The sequence below is a fragment of the Scomber scombrus genome, chromosome 23, assembly GCF_963691925.1.
Source record: "Scomber scombrus chromosome 23, fScoSco1.1, whole genome shotgun sequence".
Lineage (NCBI taxonomy): Eukaryota > Metazoa > Chordata > Actinopteri > Scombriformes > Scombridae > Scomber > Scomber scombrus.
The window spans coordinates 18,651,972-18,664,868 of record NC_084992.1 but is presented as its reverse complement, the minus strand read 5'-3'; the positions used below and the strand labels follow the sequence as shown (position 1 = coordinate 18,664,868).

The 12,897-nt window shown below is 37.5% G+C and overlaps 3 protein-coding genes across 3 annotated transcripts; all 3 read right to left on the bottom strand.

The window, feature by feature from the left end:
- Positions 1 to 1,545, bottom strand: LOC134005819 (uncharacterized). The gene is made up of 5 exons (XM_062444827.1): positions 1,488 to 1,545; positions 650 to 1,360; positions 397 to 519; positions 258 to 301; positions 1 to 117 (listed from the first exon to the last, which is right to left on the bottom strand). The coding sequence occupies exons 1-5, from the start codon at positions 1,543 to 1,545 to the stop codon at positions 1 to 3; spliced, it is 1,053 nt and encodes a 350-aa protein (XP_062300811.1).
- Positions 1,546 to 4,772: 3,227 nt separating this feature from the next.
- LOC134005820 (uncharacterized) lies at positions 4,773 to 6,252 on the bottom strand. The gene is made up of 4 exons (XM_062444828.1): positions 6,195 to 6,252; positions 5,394 to 6,104; positions 5,143 to 5,273; positions 4,773 to 4,892 (listed from the first exon to the last, which is right to left on the bottom strand). Exons 1-4 carry the CDS (start codon positions 6,250 to 6,252, stop codon positions 4,773 to 4,775), a joined length of 1,020 nt encoding a protein of 339 aa, XP_062300812.1.
- A 3,379-nt stretch (positions 6,253 to 9,631) lies between these two features.
- Positions 9,632 to 11,150, bottom strand: LOC134005837 (uncharacterized). Its single transcript, XM_062444843.1, has 5 exons — positions 11,096 to 11,150; positions 10,256 to 10,966; positions 10,016 to 10,135; positions 9,890 to 9,933; positions 9,632 to 9,748 (listed from the first exon to the last, which is right to left on the bottom strand). Exons 1-5 carry the CDS (start codon positions 11,148 to 11,150, stop codon positions 9,632 to 9,634), a joined length of 1,047 nt encoding a protein of 348 aa, XP_062300827.1.
- Between the last annotated feature and the right edge of the window lie 1,747 nt (positions 11,151 to 12,897).

Genomic DNA, 12,897 nt, shown 5'->3' with positions numbered 1-12,897 from the left:
CTACTTTACACTGGAGTACACACATTCATTGTTGGAGTTGTTCTTCACTCTTCTTGATCTGTTGGGCAGCTTCACACTTAAAGCAGCATAATGCAGGTTGTCTGCATCGTGGTGACCCTGCTAACAAAATATGTAAAAGTTGATAATAATATGGGTCCTGACAAACATCAAAATATTGTCCAAAAACTCCCCAATATCAACTGGTTATATAAAAACTGTCATGAAATATTAATTCCACTGTTAAAAGTAAGTTTTACCTCGCCATTTGTCACAGAAGGAGCTGAAAATGTAGCTTGAGACTCTGGTTGTGAAAAGAGAAAAATCAATTTTATTCAATATCCATAATCAAAGAATAGAAACTTAGATATTACAGTTATAACAAATATAAACAGTTACCTGCAGTTTGAAAGCTGTTTCTTTTCATCTTGTACATTGAGAAAGCCAGTAAAACACTGAGGATGGTGGTGAACGCCAAAGCTCCACTCAAGAAATACACCAAGACAAGAGAGTCTACCTCATCTGCAGAAGGTCAGATTTAATGAGATATTACACAACTCTAAGATTTACCTCTATTTTGAAGTTAAGTTCACTTAGTTCACTTATTCATGTCTTTATCAGATGTAAAACCGTCTGGTAGAAAGTTACTTACTGCAAACATCCAGCTTGGTCCCGTCTCCAAACCGTATGTGTCCACATGAGGCAACAGCACAGTAGTAGGTCCCAGCATGAGAAAGATTCAGACTCTTCATCGGGAAGTTGTAGACACAGGTGTGTGTTTGTGTGTTGGTTTTCCTCTCACACTGATCATTCCTGCCTCCATGTGTGTAAATGAGTCCTGGATGAGATTCTTCAGAGTTTTTGAACCAGTAAACACTGTGTTTTCCATCATCACAGGTCCCAGTGTGTACTGTACAGTTCAGAGTCACAGAACCTCCTGACTGGATGCTCTCAGATGCCGACTGATGCACCAAAGCTTGGATGTTCAAACCTGAGCCCTTTACATTAAGAGTAATGACCTCCAAAAAGTGTAAAATGTTTAAATAAGAACTAACACAGTAGTAAGTAGCTGAGTCTGAAATCTGCAAATCTGTGATTGTCAAGTGATTTTTACCGTTTCCAGTGTCCAGTGTTAAGCGTGGATTGTTCTTGAATTCATTATAAAAAGTGTAATTTTTTTCAAACTCATAGAAGGTGGAGATGAGCCTTGGTTTCTGTCCCAGATTTTGCTTATACCAGTAAAGCTTTCCCACAATATCACGTTCATCAGAACATCGCAGAGATACGTTGTCACCAACATTAATTGATATAAAACCACTGTCGTGTTGAACAGATGAGGAAGATTTCAGAGCAGTTGTCTGAGCTGAAGTGAAATGAAAAATAAAGCAATTTGTTAACTTCATATGATAGAATTAATTCATTTCCATTTGTATGAGGAGTAACCACACACTCTTAAAGATATACGTTTTAGTCACAAAATCACAACTCACCTGTTTTGCCCAAAAACAGACATGAGAGATAAAGAACAAACACTGGAGATGTCATCATGTTCAACTTGCTGTGGGAAATGAGAACAGCACTGATCTTTTCCTCACTCTTTAGAGACCAGACTGCATTTGATTGGCCAACCTGAAGTCATACTGTATATGGGTTTGCCCTTGATGTTTTTGCGACAAAGGTTTCAAAAGCTGTAGAACATGCGTGGTGCAGTGTACACAGTCTGTGAAACTTAAATTTGTTGTGCGCTTTAGTTAAAAAATATTATGTTTTGATTGACAAAAATGTTCATATGAACTTACATTTTATACCAAGATGAAACAAAAAGATGAAAAATAACGGTTAAGACAAATCATGGTGTTTATTTTATAGGCCTGGGACAATATATTAATCTCCCAATTCAATACTATCATGACACTTGGGTGCAGATTTGATTGAGAATCAATTCTCTATTAAATGAACAGAAAAGAGGGCACTATAGTAGACTTTGTGCCAAACCAGTCAATGGTGTCCTTAGTCCACTGAAATACAATATGACATATAACTGGTAATTAAGATAAATGGTTCAAAGTATTTTTATTTTAAAACATCTATAGCATTATTTAATGAATTCATTCAGTTGTAAGCATTTTACAGTCTCATCCTGCCTGCATTAGAATAACAAACTGAGCAGGAGGACTGTTAGCTCCAGGGAAAGATATCGATGCACAGCACGCTCAAAATTAATTCAAGATTCAAAATTCAAAAAAAGGCTGTGAGTGAAAGACAAACACAATACGAACATTTAGTTAAATACCAAGCTTTGATTATTAGTGAGTTAATGTTCTGAACATCTTGACCTTGTTGTGACAGTGTGCGACCCACTTTAACTCTGCTACCTGACATCTGAGCTTCAATTACAATCTACAGTCAGCAGCGCTCGTGTGTGTGTGTGTGTGTGTGTGTGTGTGTGTGTGTGTGTATGTGTGTGTGTGTGTGTGCGCTGTGTGAGAATCTCCCTGGGTGTAAGGTAGCAGGGAAAATGTGGAATGGAGTTTCATTGATTTGGGCTTTTTCTCAATGAGCAAGCAGAATAGATTTGATAATGAAGCACTGACACAGCGCTCTGAAAACAGCGCTGAGTGGATAGACTGATGTACGGATTATTGACATGGTAAAAGGACAGAAAAATTGACACGGACAGAATACGCAGAGAATGAGTTTTTTCCATCCGTGTTAATATTTTTGGAATGGAATATTTTGGTTTTACCAACCGTGTTGACTTTGTTGCAAACTCTGCCATATAGCATTTTTCTGGTAATATTCAGATAGTTTTGCTGTTACTCAACAATATTTTTCTTAACCTCTTCCACTAGAACCGCCGATTCCATGGGATCAGATTGCATTTTGCGCTTGCAGGCTTTCTGCTTGTCCAAACTCTCCGTGGCGGAGACCATTAAGACATGCAAAACCCTCATTTAAATACTGCTGTCTTCACCCTGCTGCACATTTTGTCATTTACGCAGTTATTCTTAACCAGCAAAATGCACTCGAACCAAACATGCAATCTTTTGGACTGCACTCGAAATTTAGCACTCTTTATTTGGGATCTAAGTAAATCAGGCCCTTTTTATGCATTATAGTGACCTCTCAGTCCACTATAATGCAGGATACAGATTCAAGCGATATCCTTGTGAGAGTGCAAACATCCTTACATCCGGCTAAAAACCACAAATTGTTTTTCTTTTTCCTTCTACGGTATGTATTATCATAGTAAAAAAAGTGCTAAAATGTGTAACTACTGTATTTAATGAAAGCTTTTCCCCTGTTACACCTGCTCTACTTTTATTGCATGATGCAAGCAGTTCTGTAGTAGGACAAAGCAACCGCTGTCCTCTGTCAGCACTTAACTGGATGTGTTCAGTCACAGATGTAGCTCAGTATACAGTCAATGCAGTAATGTGCAGTGGGTCAGAGTTATACACATAAAGCACCAATGTTAACCCCGTTAAATGCAGTTTTGCAAGAGTCCTTGTCTATAAAGCTCTAAAACAATGCTGACAAGTACAAAGCTAGCGTGAGTCATAGGAGTTATAGTGACAACATTTACAGGAAATATAATCAAAAACTAACACCTCTCTTTATTTTCAGTTGTAACTTTTTAAACAGTGGCTACAAAAAATACTCTTGTATCAGAAAGTAAATCTACTACCTGTTGTCTTGACCCTGTCCCCAGTAAAACATTATTTTAAAGTTTTAACTGTGTTTTTAGCTGCATCAGAGATATACAAAACACATTAACACATAACCCTAACCCTGTCAGAGCACAGAAACAGCTCTCATTGAAGTTGTCAGTAACATCAGAATTAACGCTGGTGACAATCTTGTGGATTGCCTTGAGAACTGGGCTGGGCTTTCTGGAACTGTCTTGAAGTGATGCTGATTTTATCTCTCAGGAATAAAACATTGTATCACTATTGTAGACCATGTATCAGGAGTATATGATTTGCCCTTCCTTGTTGCTCAGGGAAGCTGTCTTGGTCTTTTCCTTTTATTCACTGTACATGCTTCCTCTAGCATCTAACATCCGAAAATGTAGACTGAATTTGACAGTTATGCAGATGACATGCAGGTGTACATTTCACTCGAGCCTAATAATGACATTGCCCTGAGCTTCCTGACTGTTTGGATGGAATCAGTTAAAAATTAGATGAGTAATAACTTCTTAAAACTAAATGAAGATAAAAAATGAAATACTATTAATTGATCCCCAAGTTAAGAGAAATTAAGTTTCTTGCAAATGTCAGAATCTGGCTCCCAAGAGTAAATCAGAGTTAAACGTTCCATAATCAACGTGTATTATTTATTATTTGATCATTAATAACATAACATGTATGTATAGAAGCACTTACAATCTAAGACAAAGCCAGTAAATCACTTGTGTAGCATCAATTAATCTTGGCTTATACAATGCAAATGCTAGTTTGATCTAAAATGTATTAAAATGCCTTAAAAATTGTCTCAGTATATGAAATACAGTGTTTTTCATGCTATGAGAAAATCTACTTAAAACCACAAATATAAAAAACAAAACAAAGAGATGTTGTTAAATGTACTCATTAACTAATTTCACCTAAAACGAGATCTATCATTCAACTGTAGAACAAAAAAAAATATATGAAAAGATATGTATTTCAAGATCAAATCTACATTATACATACAATATATGTTATATACTGTGAAAATCAAAAAGAAAAAAGTGTTTTAATTAAGAAGCATAAATGTAACATGTAATTCTACTACTTTACACTGGAGTACACACATTCATTGTTGGAGTTGTTCTTCGCTCTTCTTGATCTGTTGGGCAGCTTCACACTTAAAGCGGCATATTGCATGTTGTCTGTGTCTTGGTGACCCTGCTAACAACATATGTAAAAGTTAATATGGATCTTGACAAATATCAAAACAATATTCAAAAAACTCCCCAATAATGAAGAGTTGCGTAATAAAATGTTTAAATATTAATTCAACCATTGAAAATAAGTTTTACCTCGTCAATTGTTGCACACGGATCTGAAAATGTTGCTTCAGATGCTATTGTGAAAACAGAGAAAACAATTTTTTCAAAATTCATATTAATTGAATATATAGCAGTTATAATAGATATACATATTTACCTGTAGATTGAAAGCTGGTTCTTTTCATCTTGTACATTGAGAAAGCCAGTAAAACACTGAGGATGGTGGTGAACGCCAAAGCTCCACTCAAGAAATACAACAAGACAAGAGAGTCTACCTCATCTGCAGAGAGTCAGATTTAATGAGATATTTCACAACTCTCTTGTCCCTTTTTTATATTAAGTTCAATTAGCAAGTAATCATGTCTTTATTAAATGAAATATCTGGTAGAAAGTTACTTACTGCAGACATCCAGCTTGGTCCCATTTCCAAACAGTATGTGTCCACATGAGGCGACAGCACAGTAGTAGGTCCCAGCATGAGAAAGATTCAGACTCTTCATCGGCAAGTTGTAAACACAGGTGTGTGTTTGTGTGTTGGTGTTCCTCTTACACTGATCATTCCTTCCTCCATGTGTGTAAATGAGTCCTGAATGAGATTCTTCAGAGTTTTTGAACCAGTAAACACTGTGTTCTCCATCATCACAGGTCCCAGTGTGTACTGTACAGTTCAGAGTCACAGAGCCTCCTGGCTGGATGCTCTCAGATGCCGACTGATGCACCAAAGCTTGGATGTTCAAACCTGAACTCTTTACACTGACTATAGCTAGGTTTGCTATTTCTAATGTCAATGAATTACCAACTGCACAGTAGTAAGTAGCTGAGTCTGAAATCTGCAAATTTGTGATCGTCAAGTGATTTTTACTCTTTCCGGTGTCCAGTGTGAAACGTGGATTGTTCTTGAATTCATGATGAAAAGTGTATTTTATTTCATACTCATAGAAGGTGGAGATGAGCCTGGGTTTCTGTCCCAGAGTTTGCTTATACCAGTCAAATCTCACTGCAAAATCACCTTTATAGTAACATTGCAAAGTTACACTGTCACCAACATTAGCTGATATAAAACCACTGTCTTGATGAACAGATGAGGAGAATTCCAGATCAGTCACCTGGGCTGAAGTGAAATAAGAGACAAAGCAAATGTATAGTTAATTGAATGTGATAGAATTCAGCGTAATCAATAAATATATGAATAGCAACTCACCCATTGTCTCCACGAACAGACATGTGAGATAGAGAACAAGCACTGGAGATTTCATCATGTTGAACTTGCCGTGTGAAATGAGAACAACACTGATCGTTTCTTCACTCTTCAGAAACAAGACTGCATTTGATTGGCCAACCTGAATTCATATGTGTGTCCTACTTACTACATGACCACATGTTATCTATGTATTGAGTAAGCATAACACTGTTCCTGAACATATATGTTTCCTTTTTGTGTTTGTTCGATGCTTTGAACATCATAGTGAATTCCATTCACCTACATTTCACTGAACTGACAGTAGAAGTCTTTTCCTTTGGAACTGCAGGCTTTTCATCATTCAGAGTGGTTATAATATGTTTTTCTTGATGAGGACACCGTTATATCTTACTAAAAACCACAAATAGTTTTTCTTTTTCTTTCGACATACATTGATTAGCCAAAACTAACTAACCCACTAACAGGTCAAGTGAATAACAGTAATTATTTTGTCATAATCTATTTTTACCTGAAATTTAAATTTTCTGTTTTCATTATAAGTTTTCGTTCACATTTTCATTTTTTAATCATGAATATACAGGACAAGCATATAGATTATAAATGTATTTATTCATGGAGAGGAAAGATTAACACTGACTGTGTCATTTTTCATGTCACCACCACACGAAGCAGATACATTTCCCCCCCACCCCCTCAGTGACAGTGGAGACCACTAAAACTCAGTTGACATTGTGCCTGGGAATGGAAATATGAACAATGCGATGTTACTAAATTATACAGTAATGATTAAAATATGCACAAAAAACTTAAAAGACTAACTTGTTGAGCAACTCTGGCCTTTTAACCCACCTCAACACTCGCTCCATCACTTCCCAGCCCAACAACCAGAGCCACAGCTACACCACGACCTGAAAACACATTTTATTTTTGCTGTGATGTATTCTTCAGTGTCAGAGTGTATTACATGATTTCCAATGAACACAGCTTCAGGCTCCCCTCTCTGCTTAATTGTCAGGTATCTGATCAGCATTTTCTCAACTGTGATATTAGTAGTTTCATCTACTATTACCGCGATGTATCTGCTGTTGGCAATGCGGTCATCTACAGTGCTGGTTATTGTCATTGCTATCACCTCTTCCATCTGACTGACAGTGTTGTGGTGGGTGCACAGTATATGTGTGCACTGTTCAGGTTTGGACACCCTGCAGACTGTAAGAGGTTTATTCGGTTAGAATATAGGTGACTGGGGTGTTTGTATTTGCCTTATGCAACACAACCTTAAGCTGTGTTTTTGATGCCTTGTTATAGGCGGCCTGTGGTTTTTTCCACCTGCTTTACCATTGCCATGCTTTGGTTGACCACCTGTGAAGCTTCAATGTAGCTGTGTGTTCATTCAGTGCTGATTTCTGCATCATCATGCACCTCAGACGAATCTGATACTCAGATGTCACAGAACAGTTTGCCACCTGACTTCCTTGCTGCCACTTGCTTGCCTCTAACATTAGCTGCCACTGGCTGACAAACAACATCAGCCGTTTGTCCTTCATCCTCCACCACATCAGTCCTTCTTTTTTCATCTCTTTTATCAACAAAATCACAACTATTTGGCAATTGAATAAACTTTTGACACGTAGCTTTCGTGAAATTTTCGAAATTGTATGTAGCAATGTCGAAACCAATCTATACAAAAAGTTCATGCATGTGAAACCAATGATAAAACAATGGTAGATTATAGCTAATTAATACACCCACTCAACACCAACTGTGGACAGGGGTGTGAATCACTTAGAGATACAATATATCCCATCAGTGTAAAGGCCTTTTAGTTTTTTTCCATTATTGCTAAAAAAAAATTCTGCCAATGAGGGAAAATATTCAGTTATTGCAACCTCTGGTGGGAAGTGAAGAGGAGTCCATCTGGTCAGATCCCTCAGAAGTTCTACTGTGCATCACAATTTGCTGTGTATGGTGCTGCATAGCCGCAGACCAGTCAGAGTTCCCACACTGACCCCTGTCCACTGCTGAAAGCAACTACAATGGGCATGTGAGCATTAGAATCAATCAATCAATCAATCAATCTTTATTTGTATAGCGCCAAATCACAACAAAGTTATCTCAAGGCACTTTACACATAGAGCAGGTTCTAAACCGTACTCTTCAGGTTTTAATTATAAAGAGACCCAACATTCCCACATGAGCAAGCATTTAGCGACAATGGCAAGAAAAAACTCCCTTTTAACAGGAAGAAACCTCAGGCAGAACCAGGCTCAAAGTGGGCGGCCATCTGCCTCGACCGGTTGGGGTAGAGGGGAGAGAGAGGAAGAATAGGAGAGAGAGAGAGTAGCACATTGAAAATAAACATTGAAGCTAGAAGGTCCGGGACTGGAATCTGTCATCCGGACGTCTACAGGCCCAGATTGCCTGTGAGATGAGAAAGCACAGACAACTCCGGGGAAGAAGTGTAGGTTACTGAATGCATTAATAGCACATGAATGTTATTGGATATAGATGGATGGATAGAGAGAGAGAGAGGAGGAGAGAGGAGCTCAGTGCATCATGGAGGTAGGAGTCCCCCGGCAGTCTAAGCCTATAGCAGCATAAACTAGGAGCTTGCTAACTATAAGCTTTATCAAAAAGGAAAGTTTTAAGCCTACTCTTAAAAGTAGAGAGGGTGTCTGCCCTCCGGACCGAATCTGGGAGATGGTTCCACAGGAGAGGAGCCTGAAAACTGAAGGCTCTGCCTCCCATTCTACTTTTAGAGATACTAGGTACCACAAGTAGGCCTGCGTTCTGGGAGCGCAGTGTTCTGGTAGGTACATAAGGTACTATAAGCTCTTTAAGGTATGATGGAGCCTGACCAGTAAGAGCTTTAAAAGTTAGAGAGATAGAGAGTTAGAACTGAACCATGGAGCAATGGAAGAAGGAGGCCTGGTCTGATGAATCACATTTTATTTTACATCATGTACATAATACTACAAGGTAATGAACTCACACCCACACATAATATCTCAAGGTCAAAGTGTTACATAATAAACATATATTATTTATTACTTGATCATGAATTATATAAAATGTACGCATGAAAGCACTTATATCGTTACAACATATTATAGGTAAAATATTAACTTGCAAGACAAAGCCAAGAGTCACTTGTGTAGCATCAATTAATTGAGCGGATTAGATTTATTCACATATATTAAAAATTGTCTCAGCATGTTAAATACATGTTTTTTGTACAATAATAAAATTCTGCTAAAGACCACAAAGACAAAAGCAACAAAGAGATGTTTGTTAAATGTGCACATGAACTAAACACCATGTAAAAAGAGATCTTATATTATAATTGCAGACCATAACGATATAGAAAAGATATTTATCTCAAGATCAAAACTACATTATGCTTTGAAAATAAAAAATAAATGTAACATGTCATTCTACTACTTTACACTAGAGTACACACATTCATTGTTGGAGTTGTTCTTCACTCTTCTTGTTCTGTTGGGCAGCTTCACACTTAAAGCAGCATAATGCAGGTTGTCTGCGTCTTGGTGACCCTGCTAACAAAATATGCAAAAAGTTGATAATAGTATGGATCTTGACAAACATCAAAATAATGTCCAAAAACTCCCCAATAATCAACAGTTGTGCAAAAAATGTATTTAAATATTAATTCAACCATTAAAAGTAAGTTTTACCTCGCCATTTGTCACAGAGAGAGCAGAAAGTGTTGCTTCAGAGTCTGGTTGTGAAAACAGAGAAAGTTTTATTGTATTCAAAAATCCATGCTCAGTTATTATAAACCGTCGGATATAAACCGTTACCTGTAGATTGGCTGTTTCTCTTAATCTTGTACATTGAGAAAGCCAGTAAAACACTGAGGATGGTGGTGAACGCCAAAGCTCCACTCAAGAAATACACCAAGACAAGAGAGTCTACCTCATCTGTAGAGAGTCACATATGATGAGGTATTACACAACTCTCTTGTCCTTTTTTTATGTTAAGTTCAATTAGCAAGTAATCATGTCTTTATCAGATGAAATATCTGTTAGAAAGTTACTTACTGCAAACATCCAGCTTGGTCCCGTCTCCAAACAGTATCTGTCCACATGAGGCGACAGCACAGTAGTAGGTCCCAGCATGAGAAAGATTCAGACTCTTCATCGGCAAGTTGTAGACACAGGTTTGTGCTTGTATGTTGGTGTTCCTCTCACACTGATCATTCCTGCCTCCATGTGTGTAAATGAGTCCTGGATGAGATTCTTCAGAGTTTTTGAACCAGTAAACACTGTGTTCTCCATCATCACAGGTCCCAGTGTGTACTGTACAGTACAGAGTCACAGAGCCTCCTGGCTGGATGCTCTCAGATGCCGACTGATTCACGAAAGCTCGGATTTTCACACCTGAACCCTTTACATTGACAGTAGTGACCTCCAAAAATTCTAATGTTTTATAATAAGAATTAACACAGTAGTAAGTAGCTGAGTCTGAAATCTGCAAATGTGTGATCGCTAAGTGATTTTTACTGTTTCCAGTGTCCAGTGTGAAGCGCGGATTGTTCTTGAATTCATTATAAAAAGTGTTATTCTTGTCATACTCATAGAAGAAGGAGATGAGCATTGGTTTCTCTCCCAGAGTTTGCTTATACCAATAAAGTTTTCCAGCATCATCACCTTTAACAGAACATCGTAAAATTACACTGTCACCAACATTAGCTGATACAAAACCACTGTCTTGATGAACAGATGAGGAGAATTTCAGATCAGTCAGATGAGCTGAAATGAAATAAGAGACAAAGTAAATGTATAGTAAATAGAATGTGATAGAATTCAGTTTAATCAGTAAATATTTGAAAAGCAACTACTCCAGTAGATAAAAGTTAGAATCACCTAAATGGAACTCACCCATTCTCCCCACAAACAGGCATGTGAGATAGAGAACAAACACTGGAGATGTCATCGTGTTCAACTTGCTGTGTCAAATGAGAGCAGGACTGATCTTTTCTTCACTCTTTAGAGACAAGACTGCATTTGATTGGCCAGCCTGAAGTCATACTGCATGTTCTACTAAGGAAACATGAACCCATGTTATCTGCGATCTATGAATTTACAAATACGTTTTTTTTCTTGACTATATTCACATGATGACAGAAATATATATTTTTTTTAAACAAAAAAAACAACTAACAGGTATCTTGGCATTGAACTTAAAATCACAAAAAAATACATATCCAGCACAAACATGTAGGACAACACAGTTGACAGGTTTGAATATGTTTTAAACACTTGTTGAAGTAAACTAGAAACACAGCATGGTACAGATCAGCTGCTAAATGTAGTTGTTACTCGATGAGGACAACAGATGCATATGTTTACAGGATATCATTTTTATAAAACATACTAATAGTTATGTACTTTGTTTTAAATTATCTAACTGGATTGTCCCAAGTAAGCAGAACACTGTTTCTGAACAGAGATATTTCTGTTTTTTTCTAATGTGTTTTTTTGATGCTTTGAACTTCATAATCAATTCCATTAACCTCCATTTCACTTGACTCGCAGAAGAAGATTTTTCTTTTCCTTTGGAACTGCAGACTTTTCATCTTTCAGAGTTGATATAATAAGTTTGGCTTGATAAGGACACCCTTATAGTATATCCTACTAAAAAACACATTGTTTTTTAATTTCTCTTTCGACATACATTGATTACCCGGAACATTAAAACCACTAACAGGTTAAGTGAATAGAATTAATTATCTTGTTAAAATCGCACCTATCAAGCTTTGGGATATATTAGGCAGTGAACAGTCGGTTCTTAAAGTTGATGTTTCTGAAGCAGGAAAAATGAGCATGTGTAAGGATCTGAGTGACTTTGACTAGGGCCAAATTGTAATGGCCAGATATCTAGGACAAAGTATCTCTAAAACAGCAGGCCTTGTGGGGTCTTGTCAGCATGCAGTGGTCAGTACTTACCAAAAGTGGTCCAAAGAAGGACAACTGATGAACTGACAACAGGGTCATGGGCACCCAAGGCTTACTGATACATGTGGGAAGCAGTAGTTGCGTTAGATTTAATCATTGTCCGTCATTTTGACCGACATGGTTGTAAAAATTCTGTCATATTGTATTATTTCTCGTCATTTCAATTTTCATGTTTTAATGATAATTAAAGCTGCAAGCACTGATGACTGGGCCCTCGCTCCCCCGCCCTGAAGCAGCAAAATTTGACGTAACGCATCTTCAAGGTCTTGAGATGACACAGTGTGAATATGAAGTCGGTCTGATTAAATCTGTAGGAGGAATTCATTCAAGTATGTGGTGTGGAAATGGTATCAAACAGCGCAAAAATGGCAAATTTGATTCATAAATGGCCAACTTCCTGTTGGAGTGAGGGTATGAGTCCAAGAGACTTTTTTGTGCGTCTTTAGATGATACATGTATATACCAAATTTCATACATCTACGTCAATCTGGAGGGGGGGGCTCAATTTTCTGAATCTTCTATGGGGCGCAGTGGCGCCATTTGGCCAGCAGTTCCTGTTTAATGACGAATCATCAAAATTCCTCACATCGCCACGAAGCAACCAAACCAGTAATCAAAAAGATTTTGATAGCTTTTCATCTCCAATGTCTTAAGATGTTTCTGAGTGAAATTTAAGTCGGTCAGATTAAATCTCTAGGAGGATTTTGTTCAAATAAGATGCGTGG